This window comes from Pteropus alecto, unplaced genomic scaffold (genome assembly GCF_000325575.1).
Source record: "Pteropus alecto unplaced genomic scaffold, ASM32557v1 scaffold271, whole genome shotgun sequence".
NCBI classification, from domain to species: domain Eukaryota; kingdom Metazoa; phylum Chordata; class Mammalia; order Chiroptera; family Pteropodidae; genus Pteropus; species Pteropus alecto.
This window is the reverse complement of record NW_006430730.1, coordinates 774020-797131: the sequence shown is the minus strand read 5'-3', so window position 1 is coordinate 797131 and position 23112 is coordinate 774020. Positions and strand designations below refer to the sequence as shown.

At 50.7% G+C, this 23112-nt stretch overlaps 1 protein-coding gene across 3 annotated transcripts; it reads left to right on the top strand.

The window, feature by feature from the left end:
* The first annotated feature begins 3350 nt into the window (after positions 1–3350).
* NUMBL (NUMB like, endocytic adaptor protein) lies at positions 3351–23069 on the top strand. Of its 3 annotated transcripts, none has more exons than XM_006905418.3 (9): positions 3351–3463; positions 5401–5540; positions 6433–6507; positions 6596–6670; positions 7753–7893; positions 14266–14455; positions 17405–17710; positions 20698–20820; positions 21639–23069. In XM_006905418.3, the coding sequence occupies exons 2-9, from the start codon at positions 5415–5417 to the stop codon at positions 22292–22294; spliced, it is 1692 nt and encodes a 563-aa protein (XP_006905480.1). In that variant the 5' UTR covers positions 3351–3463; positions 5401–5414; the 3' UTR covers positions 22295–23069. The 3 variants fall into 3 exon arrangements, with proteins under 3 accessions (XP_006905480.1, XP_024906471.1, XP_015450227.1); XM_025050703.1 differs by having other exon boundaries at positions 17408–17710; positions 21639–22405; XM_015594741.2 differs by having other exon boundaries at positions 3356–3500.
* The last annotated feature ends 43 nt before the right edge of the window (positions 23070–23112 follow it).

Below are 23112 nucleotides of genomic sequence, written 5' to 3'. Positions count from 1 at the left end.
CTGCTGATGTGGCGGAGGGTGGGAGGCGGCCGCGACGCCCGGATGGAGAGAGGATGCCAAGGCTGGCGAGGGTGGTCCTGGGTGGGGGGTCCACGAACAGCGCCCCACCAAGCCAAGGCTTGGGAGACAGGGGTCTAGCTCAAAGCCATCACTTGCCAAGGCCCTAGAGATAGGGATCCGGGACACAGATGTCCCCCTTAAAAAGCAAGGACAGGAGACAGATTTTCAGTACGGCTTCCTAAGCAAGCTTTTGGGGACGGGTCTGGAACACAACCCCCAGATGAAACCAAGGCCTCCAGGAGTCGGTTCCAGACCAGACGCCATCCTGACCCCTCCCTGCCTGAGGGGCGTCTCTGAGCACAACAGCCCTCTAGGCAAGGTCTTGAGGATGGGGTCCCCCCGGCACAGTTTCCCCACCAAGTCAAAGCCAGGGGAGATTCCTGGCAGCCTGTCCCCAGGCCCCACAGCATCTCCCCCAATCCTTGGGCGGTGTCCCAGGAACAGCCCCTTCTCAAGACAAGGTCCCTATGCCTGGGACTCCATTCCCCCCTCCCCCAGCCTGAATAAAATAAGAGAAATTTCAGGCACTCTCTTCTGCCCTTAAGGGTTGGTCAAGGGTCCCAGGGCACGGGTCCTCTGGGCCATCCCCTTTGTCCCTGGGGCTGCCCAGCTGTCTGGGAGCAGGCCCCACCCGCAGATAATGCTCTGCCTTCCTCTCCCAGTTCTGGCCTCCCCTGGCTCTAGGATTCATGCTGAGGGCGGGGGCGGCTCCCCAGGGACCTGATGCAGCCCTGTCTGTCTGCTGTGTCTGAGGTGACAGTGGCTTTGTGTGTGGTACCTGGGGGAAAGCAAGCATTGGGGAGGTGGCTAAGAGTATGACCCTGTGTTTGCGTGACTGGCTGTGTGTGTGTGTGTGTGTGTGTGTGTGTGTGTGTGCACGTGCATGCTACAGCTGGTGACTATGAGGAATCCTGTGTTTGTATTCTGGTTGTGTCTGTGTGTGACCCTAGCATTTGTGTGACCGTGTATATGTGTGTGACAGCTGTGCAGAACCCTGTACTTTTTAGTCAGTGTTTGAGTGTGTGCATGGTTGTGACTGCGTGGTTGTGTCTACGATTCCATCTTTTGTGACCCTGTGTTCGTGTGCCTTGGTAACTGGGTATGTGGCTGTGAGTGTTGAGTCTGGGGTTGGGCATGTGTGTGGTTGACTGAAGATGTGGGTGGAGTTATGATTGTGTGTAAGTGGAGTTGTGTCTATGACTCTGTCCATGTGCGACTCTCCCAATGACTGTGAACATTTGTGGTTGTGTCTGTGATTGATTTTATATGCGTGTCACACATGGATCTCTGTGACACGCAATGTCCCTGCACCTCTGGGTGTGTGACTGCCATTGTATATGAAGTCAATCACAATGTGACTGGGGTTGTGCAACAGCACTGTGACATTTACGTTTGTATGCCAGTGGTTGTGTGTTCATAGCCGTGTCCGTGTGTGACAGGGTTGTATAAATGACTACATCTATCTTTATTGATAGCGATTGTGTGAATTAATAGTTTTGAATGTATGATTTGAGTTATGTACTTGACTTGGGGCCTAAAACCCTGGCTAACCATTAATAGTACGTTATTTCATTGTGTCTGACTCGAGATATAGGTGTGTCCGTGTGTGGTGGCACCAGGTAACAGTGTGTGTTTGTGTGTGGGGGGGTTTGTATATGACTGTGGCTTCTATATTTGTGTGTGACTTGCATGTCTCTGACCCTGTGTAGGTGACTATATGTACTTGTGTCTGTGTCATGGTCTGTGAGAGTGTGTCTATAGCTGTGTGGTGGGTATATGTGTCTGTGTGCATGCTGGACTGCTGGTGTTGAGTGTGATTTGGTGACAAGGTGACTGTCCCCTAACTGTGTACATGGCTCCATCAGGAATTGTGCCTTCTGTGTATATGCAGCTGTAAGTGCTACATCTGGGTCACTGCATTTCTGAGCATACGCCTGACTGTGTGCTTGTGATGTGTGAAATGGAAATTGTGTGCTGATGTCTCTGTGTGTGAAATATGCATCTGTCCATATGGGCTGTGATGGTATGTGGCCACTGATGTCTGTGTGATTTGTGTGTATTTGCATGAAGAGAAACTGTGTGTTTCTCTGTGATGCTATGACATGGTACAGCTGGGTATGGGATATTGGGTGACTATGTTGTGACTGTGATATATGGCTGGGTAATGTGGATACTGATGCTGTGTGACTTTGCATTCATAACCACTTCTAAAACGTGTATGGCTGTGACTCTGAAGCACCGGCTGCCTGGCTGCGTCTAAGTGTGGTCATCCTTGGAGATAGTTGTCTTTGAGTGGTTGCATGCCCGTTTCTCTACAATGCCTGGGCCATGGCCACCAGCATCTGTGTGTGTGGTTGGGGATGGAGGACTGTGCATATAAGTTAGCTGATACTGTGAGCAAGTGTGTGCCCTTACGACTGGGTATGTGTGACTGTGGGACACTTTGTGACCCAAAAAGTGTGTTGGTGTGACTGATGCAAGGAGTTGAGTGTCCATATGCAGCTGTGTGCCTGTAGATGATTAAACACATGTGATGTGACTGGGTGTGGCTGTGAGTGACCAAATGTGTGTGTGTCTGCACTCATCCATAACCAGATGTCAACATACGACAGTGGAGCTAGGTGTGACTGGGTGTGATTCTACATGGGCGAGTCTGTGACGTATCTTGGGTGGCTGCCTGAGGGAATATAACTGTCATTGGGTGTGGCTGTACATGTGCCACTCTGGTGGGTATGCCTGGGACTAGCTCTTTGTATGTGGCTGAGAAGACAGAAGTGACCAAATATCAGTAGCTGATGTGACCAGGTGTTTGTGGCAGCACCTAGGCAGGCTGGGACAAATGTGGACAAAATGTGTATCTGTGAACACGGCAATGTGGCCAGATGTGCATAGTGGCCGTGACTGTGTAGGTGTGTCTGTATGACCTGGCGTGTGTGGCTGGGGTTGTGTCTGTGTGTAACTAAACGCACAGAGCTGTGACTAGATGATAGGGAGAACTATAGATGTGAGATGGATACATCTGACAGTATGTTTGTATCCCTGGACGTGTGTAGAGGGCAGGGCCACTCCCTCCTCATCCCATCCCTGTGGTACTAAAGGCCTCTTGAGGCCAGGATATCCCCCAACAAATGCCCCCAAAACGTACCTACTCATTCCTGGGTCCTTACTCAACTCCCTCATAACAGTTGCTATGACAACCAGGCTCTCCTCGGAGCCTAAGATGGAGGGGGTTTGGCTGATGTCCAAAGCAGGGGTAAGGTAGGGGACCGAGCCCCATCCCAAGCCAGGCTCTCACCTTTTCTTCTATCCCTTGGACAGGGCAGACCCAGGAGGCCTGAGCAGCATTTGCCCCCAGCCCCCTGTGGGGCCCTGGGGCCCCCTGAAACCTCCAGGACGGAGCCAGGTGATGACCAGCTGGGAACGGAGCACGGGCTGAGTGGGTGGGTGGCCTGCCTTGCATTACTAGAGAAACTGTCTCTATAGCCACAGAGGCCTAATCACACTGATGAGTGGACACCCTCAGACATCTCAAACCTCTTCTCTGCACACTCAGTGACCATCCAAGCCCGACTTGTGCACAGACACACACGTCTAGACTATGTCACTCACACTGGGATATTAAAACACCCACCGACCTTCCCACAGGTGTGAGGTCACACACAGACAGTTTCCCAGACAACACCCAGACTCCCTGGCACAGGCGACTACAGACACTAACCAGATACTGACTCTTAGATACACCCTCTCAAGGGATGAACCCTTGCACACAGTCTCCCAGACAACATACACAAACCCACACTTACAGACAACAGCCTCACCTTCACAAGCAGACACAGCCTCACAGACAGTACCTGTGGACCCATAAAGAGCTGCTACATTTCTGCCCACAGACATTCTTACAAATAATACCCAGCACTCTCATAGACAGCAGCCACGTTCTCACAGAGTCACATCCTTAAAAATAACACCCACGAACACACTCAAAGACAACAACCTCATGTTCTCATGCACCCTCATAGATGCAGGGGTCCATACTGACACGGTCTCAGAAAAACGTTCATGGACCCAACTCTGTGACAACCACCACGCACTCTGACACAGACACACCCTTACAAACAACAGCTATGTCTTGGACATAGACATGGTCTCTTGGGTAACTCACAGACACACACTGTCATAGGCAACAGTCATCAAAGACACCAGCTACACTCTCACACAGACACACAGCTTCAAAAACAACAGCTTCCTGCTCAGAGACACATCCTCACAGGCAGCATTCCCTGACACACACTCACAACGACTCTCACACATAGACAACCTTCAGCAATACCCTTCAGGGACCTGCACTCACAGACAACAACCACAGCCCTGGACACAGACCCCCACTCTCATAAACAGCCATTCTCAGGTCTTCATCCTTCCATACAGCCTTCAGAAACGACCTGCTCACAAACAGTAGTTGCATCCTCATCTCTAGACACCGTTTGGGACCACACCAGGCGTACACACAGAGTCTCCATCTGCTGTTGGTGCTCTGTCCTGGGTGACCCCTCACTCTCCTCGTAGGACTGTCAGTATGGCTTATGAGTCCGTGAAGAGTGTTTTAGTCAGTGAAGACTGCTTAGTGGCTGACCACCACCTCCACTTAACACCCCTACCTATGACGGTCACAGGTGCACACTGCCCCCAAGGACCCCTACCTTAGACACAGTCATCAGAGGGGCAGTATCCTAGAGCCACAGAGACAAGCCCCCATACTCTACACCTTCTGTTCCGGTCTCTGGACCTCAATCCTTGGACCTTCTGAATCCCCCCACAATGGGCCCCGGCCCCCCCACACCTCCCACATCTGACTCATGCAAATCCCACTTCCTGTGTTCTCTGACCATCCCACCCCCTAACCTCCTACCCCTAAAACTCCTGACTTCATGACCCTTGGCCCCTATGCCCTCCAACCCCCGTGCCCTCCAACCCCCGTGCCCTCCAACCCCCGTGCCCTCCAATGTCTTGACTTCCTGTTACTTCACATCCCCAATCTCCAGACCCTAGTGCTGTGACCCCCATCCCAGACCTCCCTGCCCTTTAGCCCCGTGTCTTCTAAATCCTCACACTGACTCTCGCACTCCCTTGCTACGTCACCCCCTTTCCCCACGTCCTCTGACTGCTGCTGATCCAAGTTCCCTGAATGTCATGTCCTCTGACCCAGTGGCTCCCCAACCCTGTAACCCTTTTCTCTTGTTTTCTGGCCCCATGCCCCCTGAGCACTGGCTGTGTCTGTCCCCCTTGAGCCCTGTGCTTGTGATCCGCGCCCTTGACCATCTCCTCGTCCTGTGTCACCAGACGGGGCGGGCACCATGAACAAGTTACGGCAGAGCCTGCGGCGGCGGAAGCCAGCCTACGTGCCTGAGGCTTCGCGCCCGCACCAGTGGCAGGCGGACGAGGACGCGGTGCGCAAGGGCACGTGCAGCTTCCCGGTCAGGGTGAGTGGGCGGGGCGAGGGCTGTGCGCAGGCGGGGCCCAGGGCGCTGGGCGTGATGGCCAAGGGCCTGTCCTTTGTGCCAGGGACGTCGTATCCTCAAAGAGCTGTGAAGCCTGCCTTGGCAGGACCGCACGGCCTGAGTCCTTCAGACTTGGGGTTAAAAACCAACACACATTTTCTTGTACCAGGAAAAGGCTCCCTAGGGGACGTCTTGCCAGGGTCACCCCGTTTTGTGGGAGCTCACAATTTCCAAAGGACCCTGGAAGGTCACCAAAATTTTGTAGCGTTTGCAAAGCCCTCTAGTGTTTAGTGCTACCCTTTTATAAGGGGGACAGCGGGGTTCGGGTACAAATCCCAACTCGGTACCTTACCCCAGAAGCAGACTTTGAGTGAGAGGGGCCTGTTACGGGGTGTGGGAAATGCTGGTGGGAGTTAGGGAGAGAAGGCAGCCAATCCAGGGTGTGCTACTAAAATGCACCCGAGCAACGCACGTGGGCACCTGAGCTTAATGCTACTGGGGTGTCTGGAAAATAGAGTCCTGGAGCGGGGGAAACTGGGGCGAGTGTACCCCAACTCCCATGATTCATTGCGCGGGGCGGGGCCTCGAGCAGAGATGCAGATGCTGGCACTCTGAAGGACAGTAGCGACAGGTTAAGGCCCAGGGCCTGACAGAGGCAGGATGATAATCACTACTCACTGGGCTTCTGTTTTCTCATCGCTATATGTGGAATGGCAGTGGGGGACCCACCACATACAGCTGAGGTACAGAGTAAATGAGATAATAGGTATGATGTACTTAGGACACTGCATGATTTATCACAGCTGATCAGGGAGGACTAGGAATTATTGATTACTCTGCTTATTTCATGTCCTCCCGCTCTCTCCCTCCCAAGTACCTGGGCCACGTGGAGGTGGAGGAGTCCCGGGGGATGCACGTGTGTGAGGATGCAGTGAAGAAGCTCAAGGCGGTGAGTGAGTGGCTGGCGCAGGGAGTGGGTGAGATCAGACCCGAAGAGGCAGCCCTGACCACACCCTCTGCCCTCCGCTCCACCTCAGATGGGCCGGAAGTCGGTGAAGTCTGTCCTGTGGGTGTCAGCTGATGGGCTCCGAGTGGTGGATGACAAGACCAAGGTAGGAGGACTGTCGGGGTGGGAGCAGGCAGCAGTGGACCCCAATCCTCACCTTGCTCAAATAGGGCCAGAGACGCTTTCCCACCCATCCCTAGGATGCCCCTTCCTCAGGGAGCTTCTAGACTACGCCATGTGCTCCTGCGCTTGTCACAGTCATAATTCAGGAGTGAGTCCTGCCATTATTTGTGGGCTGGCGTGGAGTGTGGGTAAGAGCACAGACTGTGTGTGGAGCAGCCGCCTCAGCTCGGATCCAGGCTCACCCACCTACCAGTCTCAATTGCATCATCCGTAAAATGAGGATAATAAAGGACCTACCATTACCTAAGAAATTACATACAAATAGTTAACCTGGTACAGTGTAAAAGTTCACATCGATGAATATTCGTTGTTATGCGTTTATTGTCAGCCAGCCAGACAGGAGCACCGTGGGGCCAGGATCGGGGCGTCTGTTAGCTCACCCCGAATTCCCTGCCTCCAACCCAGAGACTGCCAGAGGAGGCAGCCCGCACTCCAGTGTTAGCTTAATGCTGAACAGGATTGACGCCTTTGCACATGCAGCTCCCTCAGCCTGAAATACTGTTTCCTGCCTTTTACCTACAGAAAGCTTTGCCTGACTCCCTCCCAAATTGAGTCAGACACCTCCTCTTGACTCCTGCAGGCCTCCGTGCCTCCCCCATCCCAGCCCTGACCCCTTCGCGCCTCTCACCTCCCGGCCCGGACCCCCTCCGTGCCTCCCCCATCCCAGCCCTGACCCCTCCGCGCCTCCCTCATCTCGGCCCTGACCCCTTCGTGCCTCTCACCTCCCGGCCCGGACCCTTCCCCACCTCCCCTATCCCAGCTCTGACCCTTCTGCCTGTGCCCTCCTCGTTACTGTCTGGCTGTGACTCTGGGCCCCCTCCTGATGATGAGTGATTCCTCCACTAAATTGGGGGGGGTCCCATGCCAGCAGGGCCTACAGCTGTTTCAGTGACTGCTGGGTGCCCGCCCCAATCAGGATGGAATATAGAGCGGGCACTAAGGGAATGCTGAGTGAACACATGAAAGAGTTCACATTCCTCTCCTGGCCCCCCCGGCCCCTCCCAGGACCTGCTGGTAGACCAGACCATCGAAAAGGTATCCTTTTGTGCTCCTGACCGCAACCTGGACAAGGCTTTCTCTTACATCTGCCGTGACGGAACCACCCGCCGCTGGATTTGCCACTGCTTCCTGGCACTCAAGGACTCTGTGAGTACCGCCCAAGCCCAAAGCCCGCTGACTCTTCTCGCTCGTTCCTGGCCTTCCAGCCCCAGCCCTGGCTGACCAGGCGGAGGCGGGCAAACCACTCACCTCTCCTCCCTAGGCCTTGTGTCCGGATCTGGACACAGTTAGGGGCTGTGCTCTCAGCTACTAACTGAGAGGGCTACTGTGAGGCTTGAGTGAGTTGATACGAAGGATTTAGAACAATGCCCGGCACAGAGGAAGCACTCGGGAAAACATTAGCTGTCATCCTCCTCATTATCAGTAGTGCTCCATGTTTCTCTAACTTTTTACATTTAGGATCACCTACTTAGTCCTGTGCACTCCATGTCCAGCTCCATGAATTTTTGCATCTGCGTAAACCTCGACCAGCTCAAGTTGTAGTGAGTTCCCTGCCCCCAGCAGACTTCCGCAGGCCCTTCTCAGGCAGTAACCTCCCACCCGCACCTTCAGCCGTGATTCATTTTGCCTATGCTTCTTTATATTTTGGAGGATCAGGGTCCTCTGAGAAATGGATGAAAGCCATTTCGGAAGCATTCTCACAGTTAGGATTCTGCAGCTTGCGACCGATACCAGTGATTTCAGTGAGGGAGACGTTTGCTTCTGTTTCATGTGAAAGACATCCAGATGCGGGCAGGACAGCACTGGTGTGGCTCCTCTCCACTCATCGGGGGTCATGGCTCCTTTGACCTCATTGCTGTAATGAAGTAAGGCTTCCACTCTCTGGTCCAAGATGGGTGCACACGCTCCAGCCTTCACATCTCCATTCCAACCACAGAAAGGAGGGAGGCATGAAGAGGGGCATACCCCCTCCTTTTTGGGAGCTGTGTATCATTTCTAATTACATCCTGTTGGTCAGAACCTAGACACATGGACATTCCTACTTTGAAAGGGTGGAAAATAGAGTCTTTATTTTGCCCTGTCCCCTGGACCCTGACTTCAGAGCCTACGCAACTGAATGGGAAGCCACAGTCTCAGCCCCCTACATTAGCCTAAATCCAAAATAAAATTAATGGAAGGATATGAGGACTCTTCCAAAATCGAAGGGTAGTCAGAGTATTAAGCATCGGAAAGGGTAGAGAGCAGGGCAGCCTGAAGATACTGTGCCAGGTGGCAGTTCCTTCAGGACACTGTTTCAACACGAGCTCCCCTCCCAATGCTCTGGGTTCAAATCCTGATGAGAGGGATTGGCCGGGCTTGGGTCAGTGTCTTCCCCTCAGCCAGGGGAGGGCGGAGCACCCAGATTGACTTATCCAGCATTGAAAAGAAGTCTCCCAACGGGAATTTGGGGTCAAAAGCGGGGGGATAGTGGGTACTGGGCAAGTAAAAAACACCTGTTCCTTGCAGACTCTGACGGTCTCCACTCGAGGATTCCTTCCTAGTTCAGAAATCCCTACTCCAAAGAATCTTAGCCCCCCAAACAAGTCAATACCCCCACTTCCTCACTGACATAATTTCACACCTGAAACCAAGAGTGGAAAACAAATTTGAGGGTGTGAGTGTTGATGAGTCAGTATTGGCTGGTGCCTGCCAGGGGCTGGTGTGGAGATATTTGAAGCCCAGAGCCCACAGCAACTGCCGTTTCCAGAGCATAGCAGAGTCATTGTATCAGTCACCTGTTGCTGCATAACAAATCGCTCCAAAATTTGGTGGCTTAAAATTCCAATCACTTATTATCTCTCATGGTTTCTGTAGGTCAGGAATTTGGGAAAGGCTCAGCTGGGTGGGTCTGGTTGCTGTTTTTGCATGCTGTGGCAGTCAGCTGGTGTCCAGAGCTGTAGCACCACGAGACTGGCTGGACACCTCCGTCCGTGTTGTCTCAGGACCTCTTCCCAGGGTCTCCAGCATGGAGGCTTTGGGAAAGCTGGACTCTTACATGGTGGCACATTGAGGAGGAAGGAGAGAGAGAGAGGGAGAGAGAGGGAGGGAAGAAGGGAGAGGTATGTTTTCAGGCTCAGGAAAGAGAACAGAGACTCCACCTCTGATGGCGGAGTGACAGGATTCTAGAAGAGCATGTGGGGCCAGAAATTTGTTGCAACGGTTTTTGGAAAACACTGCTACACGGTTGCTGTGGATTTGATGTCGAACCACCTGGTCGTGGGACCTTAGGCACACGTGACTTCTCACCCGGACTCGGTTTCCTCCTCTGTAACATGGGGGTCATAGCACGGTCTGCTCACGGGTTTATGGGGGAAGCATGCATTATGGTCCCACACAGAAAGTTCTAAGCAGAGTCTGGAATAAGTGGCCAGTAACTAGGAACAGTTGCTGTTATCTGAAAAGGATCCGAGGACGAGAATCAAAGCAAGAGGAAGGCAGGGACAGATCCCGTGGGTGGAGCGTGACCTTGGCTGAGTTCCCTCCGGCGTCCGAGCTTCGGGTTATAAGCATTAAGCAGTGGAATTCCCAGGATTCCCCAAGTTTAACCTTTTTTTTGAGGTGAAATGTACAGAAAATTAACCATTTAAAATTGTACAATTCGATGGCATTTAGTACATTCGCAATATTGTTTGACCATCACCTCTGTCTAGATCTAGACATTTTCATCACTCGTAAACGAGACCTCATACCCACCCAGTAAGCAGTCACTCCCTGTCCCCTCCACACACTCCAAGCCCCTGGCGACCACTAATCTGCTTTCTGTCTCTGTGGCTTTACCTACTCTGGATATGTCATACATATTGAATCATACAGGAGGTGGTCTTTTGTGACTGGCTTCTTTCATTTAGCGTTGTGTTTTGAAGGTTCATCCATGTTGTAGCATGTATCGGCCCTTCTTTTTATGGCTGAAGAATATTCCATTATATAGATAGACCATATTTTGTTTATCCATTGATGAACATTTGAGTTTTTTTCCACCTTTTGGCTCTTGTGAATAGTGCTACTATGGACATTTGTGTTCAAGTATCTGTTTGAATACCTCTTTTCAGTTCTTTTGAGTATATATGTCAGAGTGGAATTGCTGGGTCATAGAGTAAATCTATGTTCAACTTTTTAAAGAATTGACAAATTGTTTTCCATGTTTGCGCTATTTTACATTCCCACTAACGATGTACAAGGGTTCCAATTTCTCCACATCCTCATCCACACTTATTAGTTTCTATTATTTTAGTTATAGCCATCCTAGTATGTATGAAGGGGTTATCTCATTGAGGTTTTGATTTGTATTTACCTAATGACTAATGATGTTGAGCATCTTTCTCTGTGTTTATTGGCCATTTGTCTTCTTTGGAGAAATGTTCATTCAGATCCTTTACCCATTTTTTAAATTGAGTTGTCTTTTTGTTGTTGAATTGGAAGAGTTCTTTATGTACTCTGGTTATTAGACTCTTATCAGATATGTGATTTGCAAAAACTTTCCCCCATTCTGTGGGTTGTTTTTTCACTTTCTTGCTGGTGTCCTTTGATTAACAAATCTTTTTAATTTTGATGAACTTCAATTTTTTTTTCCTTTTGTGGTTTGTGCTTTTGATGTCATATCCAAGAATTCATGTTTTGTTTATAAAACTCCATGTTTTATGCTAAGCTTTATAGCGTTAGCTCTGACATTTAGGTCTTTGACCCATTTTAAGCTAATCTTTGTAAGCGGTGTGAGGTAGGGATCCAGCTTCATTTTTTTGCCATGTGGATATCCAGTTGTCCCAGCACCATGTGTTAAAGAGACTATTTTTTTTCCAATCAAATAGTCTTGGCACCCATACTGAAAATGAATTGACTATAGATGTGTGGATATATATCTGGGCTCTCTGTTCTATTTCATTGGTCTGTACGTCTCTTCTTATGCCAATACCATACTGTTTTAATTACTGTAGCTTTGGAGTAAGTTTTTAAATTGAAAAGTGTTTTGCTTTGTTCTTTTTCAAAATTGTTTTGGGTATTCTGGGTTCCTTGCAATTCCATATGACTTTTAGGATCAGCGTTTCCATTTCTGTAAGTGTCCATTGGGATTTGATAGAGATTGCATTAAATATGTAGGTTATTTTGGGAAATATGACCATCTTAGCAAGATTAAGTTTTCCAGTCCATGGACAGAGGATGTATTTCCATCTATTTGGGGCTTCTTTAATTTCTTTCAGCAATGTTTTATAATTTTCAGCGTATCTGATTTTATTTCCTTGGTTATATTTATTCCTAATCATTTTGTTCTTTTAGAGTCTATTGTAAATGAAATTGTCTTAATTTTACTTTTGGATTGTTCACTACTAGTGTATATAGATGTAACTAATTTTCGTTGATCTCGTGCCCTGCAACTTTGCGTAATTCATTTATTAGCATTAATGGTTTGTGGATTCTTTAGGACTTTCTACATAAAAGCTCATGTCATCTGCAAATAGAGATAATTTTACTTCTCTCTTTCCAATTTGGGTGCCTTTTATTTCTTTTTCTTATCTGATTACTCTGGCTAGAACTTCCATTATAGTGTTGAAAAGAAGTGATAAAAATGGGCATCCTTTTCTTGTTCCAGATCTCAAGGGAAAGCTTTCATTCTTTCACCATCGAGTATGATGTTAGCTGTGACATTTTCATAAATGTCCCTTGTCAGGTTGAGGAAGTTCCCATCTATTTTTTGAGTTTGTTTTTTTTTAATCGTGAAAGGGTATTGAATTTTGCGAAATGCTTTTTCTGCATCAATTAAGATGATGTGGTTTTTTTCCTTCGTCCTATTAATGTGTATTACATTGATAGGTTTTCATCTGGTGAACCAACCTTGCATTCCTGGGATAAATCTTACTTGATTGTGGTGTATAATGTTATGCTGCTGAGTTCAGTTTGAGGATGTTTGTCTCCAAGTTTAACTTTAAGAGATGGCTGCGCATCTTGTTTAGGAAACAAGTCTGACAGATCTCATGGGAATCCCAACTCTGCTACTTGTTATCATGAGTGTGTTGACCGAGCCTGTTTTTTCTTTTTCAAAATAGGTTCATCAGAGTGTCCATCTCCTGGTACCGTGGTGAGGATTCCATAAAAGGATGCAAGTCAGGGCTCAGCCCAGGACTAGACAGATTTATGCTGGCACATGTGATGTTTCCCTGTGCCTGGCGCTTTGCTGCATGCCTTGCTATATTAGTTCACATAATTCTTGCAATAACCCGGTGAGGTAGTTGCTGTCAGGGCTCTCGTTTTACAGGTGAGGCAGCCCGGGCACTGGGAGGTGAAGTGATTTTCTTGAGAACACACAGCCTTGGAGCTTCTCAAGTAGGCACTCAACAAACAGGAGCTGTCATTTTTATTCCCGACATTTTATTAAAAAATATTTTCAAGCTTATAGTGAGGTCGAAAGACTTATATAGTAACGAGTCACCTGTACACGTTCTGCCCAGATCCTGCCTTTCACATTGGTTTGTGCTCACTTTATCATTTATCTGTCCATCTCATTATTGAGGCATTTCACAGTTGCAAGTACCAGAATACTTTCCCCAAACACTTCAGCATGCATACTGTTAAGGAGAATTCATACTTTTCTTCAGCTCTTTTTCTTTGGGAAAAAAACACATGCTGTCCACAGACCTTGAATATACTTCTGTTGAGTTTTGACAACTGCCTTCACCTGTGTAAGCCAAACCCCTGTCAAGCTCTAAGAACATGACCACCGCCCGTCTGCTCCTTCCTGCCTTTTCCCAGTCAGACCCCTCCCCTACTCCCTAAGAAAGAGCCACTGTCCTGCCTCTTTTCACCATAGATCAGTTTTGCCTCCTTTCGAACGTCGTGCCCACGGAGGCTACAGCATTGCTCTGTTTTCCATTCTCAATCTCCCACCCACCCCCTTTGGCAACCATCAGCTTGTTCTCTATCTATGGGTCTGTTTCTGTTCTATTGGTTCCTTTCTTTTATTTTATTTTATTTTATTTTTCAGGTCCCACATATAAGGGAAGTTATATGGTATTTGTCTTTCTCGGTCTGACTTACTTCACTTAGCATAATACCCTCTCGGTCCATCCATGTCGTTGCAGATGGCATTCTTTATTATGGCTGAGTAATATTCCATTTGTCTGTTGATGAACATCTAGGTTGCCATTTACTAGTGCAGCTGCAGCGAACATAGGAGTGAATATGTCTTTTCGAGTTAGTGTTTTTGTTTTCTTTGGACAAATACCCAGAAGTGAAATTGCTGAGTCAGACGGCAGTTCTAGTTGTCATTTTTTGAGGACTCTCCATAGTATGGTACTCTTGTTTCTGCCTTTTTTCTCTCGGGCTGTCATTCATAGCCCGCATGGTGCAGATGTACACTGGGGCCCAGGGAGGCAAAGGGACTCATGCCGAGTCACTCAGCGCGGAGCTGCTGGAACCCAGGGCTCCTGGCATCCTGCTGGTACACCACAGTGTCTCTAACCCCGCCCCGCCTCCGTCCTCTTCCCACAGGGCGAGAGGCTGAGCCACGCCGTGGGCTGTGCTTTTGCAGCCTGCCTCGAGAGGAAACAGCGGCGGGAGAAGGAATGTGGGGTCACGGCTGCTTTCGACGCCAGCCGCACGAGCTTTTCCCGAGAGGGTTCCTTCCGCCTTTCTGGGGGCGGGCGGCCTGCTGAGCGAGAGGCCCCGGACAAAAAGAAAGGTGGGTGCTGCCCAGAGGGCAGGGCTGGGCACAGAGTGGGGCCAGGTGGGGCCAGGGGGACCGGTTTGCAGGGAGAGCTGCAGAGGCACAGGGACTCTACAGTTTACAAAGCGGAGCACCCACCGCAAAATCTGGTTACCGTTTATAAAGCTCACTTCAGTTTGAGGAGTTCTGTGAGCAGTATTCTTTAGGCCACAAATCCCAGCAAAGCTCACAAAGTGCTTTATTACCTGCCAGCTCCGGGAGGTTCGAGGCTTTTCAAACTGGGTATTGAGACCTGTTAATGGGTTGCGAAGTCAGTTTGCTGGATTGTGGCTGCCATTTGAAAAAGTGAAATAGAAAAAAATAGAAAATGTCAGAGTAATCGAATATAGTGAGGGTTAAGTATAGTTTAATGATACTTTTGTTTCAGTACATATATGTACATGCATGTACATATGTTTGTATATGTCTGTGTGGAACCATGTAAAATGTATTTCTTTCTCAGGGTTGCTAGTGAGAAAGTCTGAAAAATACCCGATAAACTCCTAACATTCTAGGTAAATGGCAAATACTTTGTAAGTTCTAAAACAGTGGTTTTTAAAATATAAGTATATTATGTGCCCGGTCACAATGGGCACATTTTTCTGTGGATTCTAGTTTTTAAATTTTTGGAAAACACTGCTTAGAAATAACAAAGAATTTACCATTGGGAACTGTTCCAGAATAAAGGACACTAAAGAGACTTGACAAATATTAATAAATGCAATGCGTGGTCCTGAATTGGATCCTGGATTGTGTGTGTGTGTGTGTGTGTAAAAGGACATCTATAAAAGACATGATTGGACGATGGGGAAAATTGGAATATGGACTGTAGATTGGCTAATAGTATTTATTATACCCATGTTAAATTCCCCAAGTGAGAAATTGTACTATTATTTTGTAGGAGACTGTCCTTATTCTTAGGAGGTACATGCTGAAGGTTTTGGAGTTGAATAACTTACTCTAACTTGGTACAACTTACTCTTAAATGGTTCAGAAAAAAAAATTATGGAAGAAGGGAAAGATCTAGTGACATGATATCATGGGGGACTGTAGGTTAAGGGAACCGACACGCTTATTGTTCCATTATTGCATCTGTTCTGTACATTGAAAATATTTCTAACTAAAAAGTTAGGAAACCAGAGGTTTTTATCACCTATTGGAATATTAGAGTTTCTGAAGTATATTTTCATTTGTAAATTACATGATCGTTTACATGCCTCTTTACAAATTTACACAGTTCTTCACAGCTTACAGTCTTTTACTGTTTACATCATCTGTTAGAGTCTGCAAAGAATTTTATCATCGGCAAAGCAGATTACAAGAGAAGTTCACAGAGGGCCTGGTAGAGCACATGCCATTTTATTGTTTACAAAGAACGCCCTGAGTACACAGTCCTTCACAGTTTATGAGTATTTCTTCATATAGCAGATTAGAATTCACGGAGACTGTCGTCATCTGCTTTAGAGTTTGCAAAGGGTTTTGCTGTTTCCGAAGGGTGTAGTTTCCAGGTATTTTGCATTGTAGAAAGCACAGCACAGCTTGCACAGCAAAATGAGGGTTTATGAAGTACGTGACGATTTGCAGAGCCTGTCACCCAGTGTTTTGCTGATGGTGCGCTGATTCAGTCTCAAGGCGCTGCTCTGTACACAGAGCTCTTTCCAGCTTAGGAGCGGAGTGGAATGCTTTCCGCCGAGGCCTTGACCAAGCTTTTGTTGGATTCCAAAGCATGGAACGTTCACTGCCTCAGCTGACCCTCTCTGGGGGGCCCGGGGAGGCAGCAGAGGGGTGTTTATCCCAGGTTTACAGTCGGGAAACTGGAGCCCACAGAGGGGAGGAGACTTTCTGAGGTCACACAGTGAGGTGGGGGCAGAGGCAGTTTCCTGGTTCCAGCCTGTTTCAGGCTGTTCCCACTGCCCTGGCCCAGGCCTGGGTGAGAGCTGCAGCACCTCCACCTGGAAAATGGGAGAAGAAACGCTGGGTGCCCTTCCTGCCCTCTCTGGACCTGAGTTTAATCTCACCAGCATTCAGGCTGCAGCTCGGGTGAGGCCCTGACCGGACGAGGGGGGTGTTTGTGTACTGGCAGGGGTGAGGGGACCCTGCCGTTAGAGAGCATGCCTTGTGCTGAGTGGGGAGACCAAGTGTCCCCTAGAGGACAGAGGACAGTTCCAGAGTGGAGGGAGCCCAGGCTGAGGGCCTAGAAAGATCTGGAAAGCTCCCCAGAGGAAGTATGCCAAGCTGGGTCTAGAAGGACGGGTAGCAACTGGAGGAAGAGAGGAGGTACTTGAGGTGGGAAGAATGGTGGGAGGTAGAGGGACAGAGGAGCAGACAGGATGACAAAAGAAGACAGCCGGACGTGGAGACACCAGGCCCGAGGGAGAGACAGGCTAGGGCAGTTGTTCGGACTACTGACTCCGGAGTCAGCCTGCCTCTTGCTACCTGTGGCTTGGGCAAGCCACTTACCATTGCTGGGCCTTGGTTTCCACATCTGTAAAATGGGGATACTGGTAGTATTGACCTCACTGGGTGACTGTGAAGATTGAATGAGTTAATAATTGTAAAGCGCTTGGAACAAGGCCTGATACGTTGGTCACGTACCAAGTAAGTGTCCATTAAATTAACTATAAAATGAGACAGAGGGTCTCAAAGGGAAAATCAGCAGGAGCAGCAGAGGAGGACAGATTCGGGGCAGGAAGCTCAAGACACAGAAGGTCAGGCTGGGAGACAATTCCCCAACGGCCTCCTGGGGAAAGTAGTCTTGACTTGGGTGGGGAGGAGGGACATTTTGGGGCCCTGACCGGCCTGTCTGGAGGACAGGACACTTCAGGTGAGGAAGGCAGCTTTGGGGAATGATCCTGGGGACCAGGTGGGAGAGGCTTCCGGTGACAAGGCGAGGTATCTAACCACCTGTCTCTCTCATGTCTCCAGCAGAGGCAGCGGCTGCCCCCACTGCGGTTCCTGGTCCTGCCCAGCCTGGGCACGTGTCCCCGACACCAGCCACCACATCCCCTGGCGAGAAGGGTGAGGCAGGCACCCCCGTGGCCGCAGGCACCAGCGCGGCTGCCATTCCCCGGCGCCACGCCCCGCTGGAGCAGCTGGTCCGCCAGGGCTCTTTCCGCGGGTTCCCGGCGCTCAGCCAGAAGAACTCGCCTTTCAAACGGCAGCTGAGCTTACGGCTGAATGAGCTGCCATCCACGCTGCAGCGCCGCACGGACTTCCAGGTGAAGGGCACAGGTAAGCCCCGGGTTCAGTGGGCAGGAACGTCGGGATCGGTAGCCCTGTCTGTGTGTGTGTGCGCAAGAGATAGAGAAGCGGTGGTAGGCACCATGATTGATTAGCACTGTCTGCCACGCGCGACAGCGAGAACCGGGGAACACATGATCCATTAGCAGCGTCTGCCACCGGCAAGGGAGAGTAGAGAGGTAGTCAAAATCCTGATTGATTAGCACTGTCTGCTATGGACGAGGAAGAGAAGAAAGATGGCACAAATCAGAATCATTCAGCAAAGTCTTTCCTGGACAAGGGGAGGAAGGCAGCTGCACAGGTGCCTTGATTTTGCTGGAGCCTAAGACACCACAGGCTAATGCTCCCTTCAAGCACTTGGCCAGTAGAGACATGAGATCTGGCCAGGTGAAGAATACAGGTAATCCTCAGGCTGAGGGGAAAGGAGGATTGTGATGGATTAGTAATGTCTGCCTAGGGCAAGGAGAATAATCTGATGGTTTACATCATCATCTCCTTGCAGCATCTGCCATGAACGAGGAAAAGGAGCAGGTGGCACACCACGTGATTAATTAGCAAGTTTGCCGTAGGTGAGGGGGAGAGAGAGAAAGCGAGCAGCAGGAGTATGTTTTTGCCCAGGGAGAGACTTCCAGAATTTGTCCAGAGGAAACATGAGGTGAAGGGCACACATGAGCATGGGGATCATGGGGTCAGGGAGCATAGTGTTGGATTCGTGATGTCACTCGTGGGCAAAGGATTGGGCAGAGGCAGCACCCACCATCACTGATTAGAGGAATATAGAGGTGCATCGTTGATTAGCGATGTCTGCCGTGGGCACAGCTAGGAGAGAGGCAGCATAAATGTCCTGTTTTGCTTGGAGGTCAGATGGCGTTACAAGGACCAGTCCTCTCCACTGTTTGACCAGTAGAGCCATGAGGTCTGGCCAGGTGAGGGGTGAGGTGAGCAAAGGGTTCAGTGGAGTAAAGCATCATGTTTGATTACTAATGTCTGCCATGGGCCAGGGAAAAGAGAGGTGGCGTATGTCATGATCTAGAGCAGCGTCCGCCATGACAAAGGGAGAGGAGAGGTGGCACAGTACCATGTTTTGCCAGAGAGAGACAGGCAGGAGGGCTGCCTTTCTTCCCAGCTGTCAGGGAAGTCATGTGATCTGGCCTGCTCTCCTGCCTCCATTCGCCAAATCTGAGACACCTGCCCCTCCTGGCCTTGGTGACTGGTGTGAGAGGTGTCGATCTATATCCAGGAGGCTGGGCTACTCCAGAAGGTGACTGCTGAACAGATGCCAACGCTTGTTGAGAATGACGCACACTCACTCCATGTCCTGCGGCATCATTTGGCCATTGCACACCTCGGATTAAGCACACCCCCAGGGCTGTCACGCATGCTCCCTGGGAGGTGGCAGGTCTGCCAGGCTTTATTTGGAAGACTTACACTTCTATAGCCAGTTGCACACTTGCTTGGATGTGACTTACGACACAAAATTTCACCGACTCACACAGATGTCACAGTCTGCTGCAGGCGTCACACCCACGGCATAGTCACACACTTAGTCATGTACACTCCAAAGTCACACACACTTGGAAGTTGCACAATCAAAATCTAAGCTGTTGCAGTTACACACACTTAGAAAGCACATATCGAGATCCAGAGATCACACACCCAGATTTACACACATTCACAAACCACGCACCCGAGTTCATGAACACCTGGAGGCACACTCATACATCACACAGGCGGATTGGCTCACACTTGGCAATCACGATCAGGATGCCACCCCCCTGGATTTCAGTCACACTCGGATGCCTCACCCTCAGCAGCTGCACACCCATTGGGACTAACACACACAGTCATTACAGAATTGACCTAGAAGCCACATACCCCACCAGCCGTGCACCCCCGTGTCACACCTGCCGACTCCTCCGGCCAGTTTCTTTCTCATGCTCGTTGGAGGATTATGCACACTCCCTTGGAGACAGCCACTTGCTGAAATATCACTTGTCACATACCACGCTTTGTGGTCCTCTATTGTTTATTCAGATGGTGGCTTTGCTCATCCCAAGTGCTCACTAGGCTGCTGCACCTGCTCAGTATCACCTGTCTTCCTGGCACAGGTGCAATTCTGCCCTTCTGATGTATGTTATAGGCCAGTCTAGATGGGGTGGACAGGGCCTCCTTCGCCACCCAAAGCAGAACAAATGATCCTCAGCCAGTGAAATGCCGTGTGGCCAACATCCATTCTGACTGGTCAGTGCACTTTGCCATATACGTGGTTGAACATAGTTTTGAATTAATAGATGTTGTTAAACATTTCAAATATTTCTTCTGGTTTGCAGCTACACACAGGTCCTCCTTGAGGTCCTCTTTGATTTGGGGTCTCTGTGGCTGTCAGCCGTCCAATTGATGGGAAAATTTCCTGGGGCCAAGAGATCAGAGAAGGAGGCTAACAACTCCGTTATTACGTCAAGAGTTTATTAAGGGAACTTACATATGAGGTGGCAAGACGAGCTGGATATCCTTCATGCCACGTGGCAAGCGCTAGAAGGTTATATAGGACAGGGCAGGATGGAGGGAGGTACTAGATGTGACCCATCCCAGATAAAGGAAAAACGCCGTCCATGCCCGCCCTGGGGAAGGGCCTGTTCCACAAACCAGCATGCCTGGGCCACGGGGGTCTGGGGTAGGGGTATCGATCTGACAGTCCCTGATTTACAAGAAGCAATCTATCCTGCCCTGATGCAGCTCATGGGTGTGGCCGTGGTCACATCAGAGAATCGTCTCTCCTCCACACCAGTGTCACACGCTACTTGTACCACTCAGATGGTACACGCACATGTGCACAGAGTGATCATTTTTGGGACCGTGGCCACTTAGTTACTCCGGAGCAGACCCACTTTGTGAGAGAGCCACCTGAGGGCATAGGGATCAAGAAAGGACAGGGCCTGGGCGTGCTCACTAATGCCCACCCTTCCCGGACTTCCCAGTGCCTGAGATGGAGCCCCCTGGCGCCAGCGACAGCGACGGCATCAATGCTCTGTGCACGCAGATCAGCTCGTCATTTGCCAGTGCTGGAGCCCCAGCGCCGGGGCCACCGCCGGTGCCAGCAGGTGAGCCCAGCCCCGCTCCTGGGGCACACGCCCTGCAGCGCCCCTCCCGTATTCCCCTGCTCCACGCAGGGCTGCCTCAGAGACTCCGGATCTCAGAGTCCCACAGGCTTAGAACCGTGGGTCACCTTACAGCTGTGGGGTCGTCTCAGAGCCACGAGGCCATCCGAGACCCATGGGATCAATTTTAAACCTTCTTGTCTTAAAGTAATAAGGCTTAGAAACCTCCAGCCTTAATCACAGGCGAAATAGAACTTAACAGATTCGGAACCATGAAACCTTGGAAGCGCACAGCTTTGGGAGAATGCTCTCTGAGAAACAGTGCCCCGGAGTCACCTGAGGGCTGGAGGCTTATCCTAGAACCTTAGAATCACAAACAATGTTAAAACTCTAGAATCTTAGAAAACACAAACTTAAAACCATCCAACCTTATTCCTTACATTAGCATAGTACAGTCTGAGAAAGATCCATGGAGCCTTAGAATCTTAGCCTCCTATGCAGTATATCCTCAAAATATTAGAACCAAGGGTGATATTAAACATATTTACTAACAGGTGTGGCACTGACCCATCAGAAGGGCAGCTGGCCTGGGCGATTGTCAGTCCTGCCTGTACTCCTCCATCTTGGGACCTTGGAATCTCAGAACTGGATCGGAACTGTTTTTTTTAGCACCGCGAAACCATCTCGTGGTCCGGGGTGGTTAAGCCGCTTGCCTAGAGTCGGCGCAGCTAGTGAAGAGCAGAGTGGGATTTGAGGCAGCCTGGCTCGTGCCTGATCCCGGTCTAGGCCCACGCCCTCACCTGCCCCTCTCCTTTCTCCAGGGACTTCTGCCTGGGGTGAGCCCTCCGTGGCTCCTGCAGCTGCCTTCCAGCCAGGGCACAAGCGGACCCCTTCGGAGGCTGAGCGGTGGCTCGAGGAGGTGTCCCAGGTGGCCAAAGCGCAGCAGCAGCAGCAGCAGCAGCAGCAGCAGCAGCAGCAGCAGCAAGCGGCCTCGATGCCCGCTGTGCCCCCCGTGCCCCCCACCCTGCAGCCCTTCTCTGCCCCCGTGGGGCCCTTTGATGCTGCACCTGCCCAGGTGGCCGTGTTCCTGCCACCCCCACACATGCAGCCCCCCTTTGTGCCCACCTACCCAGGCTTGAGCTACGCGCCCGTGCCGCGTGTACCCGTGGTGGGCATCACACCCTCACAGATGGTGGCCAACGCCTTCTGCTCGGCCGCCCAGCTCCAGCCCCAGCCCGCCACCCTGCTTGGAAAAGCTGGGGCCTTCCCGCTCCCTGCTGCACCCACTGCCCCTGGGGGCCAGGCCCGCCCACGCCCCAATGGGGCACCCTGGCCCCCAGAGCCAGCACCTGCCCCAGCCCCTGAGCTGGACCCCTTTGAGGCCCAGTGGGCAGCGTTAGAAGGCAAACCTGCTGTGGAGAAGCCTTCCAACCCCTTCTCCGGCGACTTGCAGAAGACCTTCGAGATTGAACTGTAGCCCGAGCCGCCCCATTGCCTCCAGGTGCCCCACGCCTGGGACTGGAGGCCCAACCTCCCCCCTCATCCTGCTCCCTGGGGCTGTGCCCCTCTGACCCCTTCTCTCAATCACCCTCCATCACCCCGACAAACACAGAACCGACATTGTAATGCCCAGGTTGCAACAGGATGGAATTCAGGGATGGACCCAGCCTGGCTAAGGGACCCGTTTCACTGCCAGTCTTAGACCGGCAATGGCTCTTCGCCCCCACCCCAGACACTGGGGAATGGCCACAGTCCCACTGAGTGTCCTCGGCTCAAGCTACATTTCTCAGTTTCTGTTGTTGACCTTTCACCTTCCAGTGTTGGGTAGGATGGGGGAGGGAGGCCCACTTAGGGGCTCTACAGGGCCCCGTACAGATGCCCACCCCAAGTCTGGTTGCCCACCCCCCATACACAGCACAAGCAAAGGGCTTCCCTCTGCCCATCTGCTGCGTTCACTGCCAATGCTGTGCTCACCTCTGCCACCCCTCCCCCCACTCGGAGGCCCACATCTTCCTTGGGCCAAGGTCTCACGGGGGCAGGGGCCAAGTTGAGGGCCCAGGAGGTGGGGTAGGGGGAAGGGGAAGGAGACGCTCAGTTACCTCACGTTGGTGCCCGCTGGGGAGGGGTCCAGAGGAGGGGGGAAGGGTGCCTGGCGGGTACTTTTCTATCTTTTATTTCCAGATTTTTTTGTATCTAAACTTGCAGATTTGTATTATACAAAGGACAGCCAATAAAGGAAGAATATAATGGTACCCCTCAGGAAAGCGAAATGTGTGTCCAGGGGGATAGTGTGGT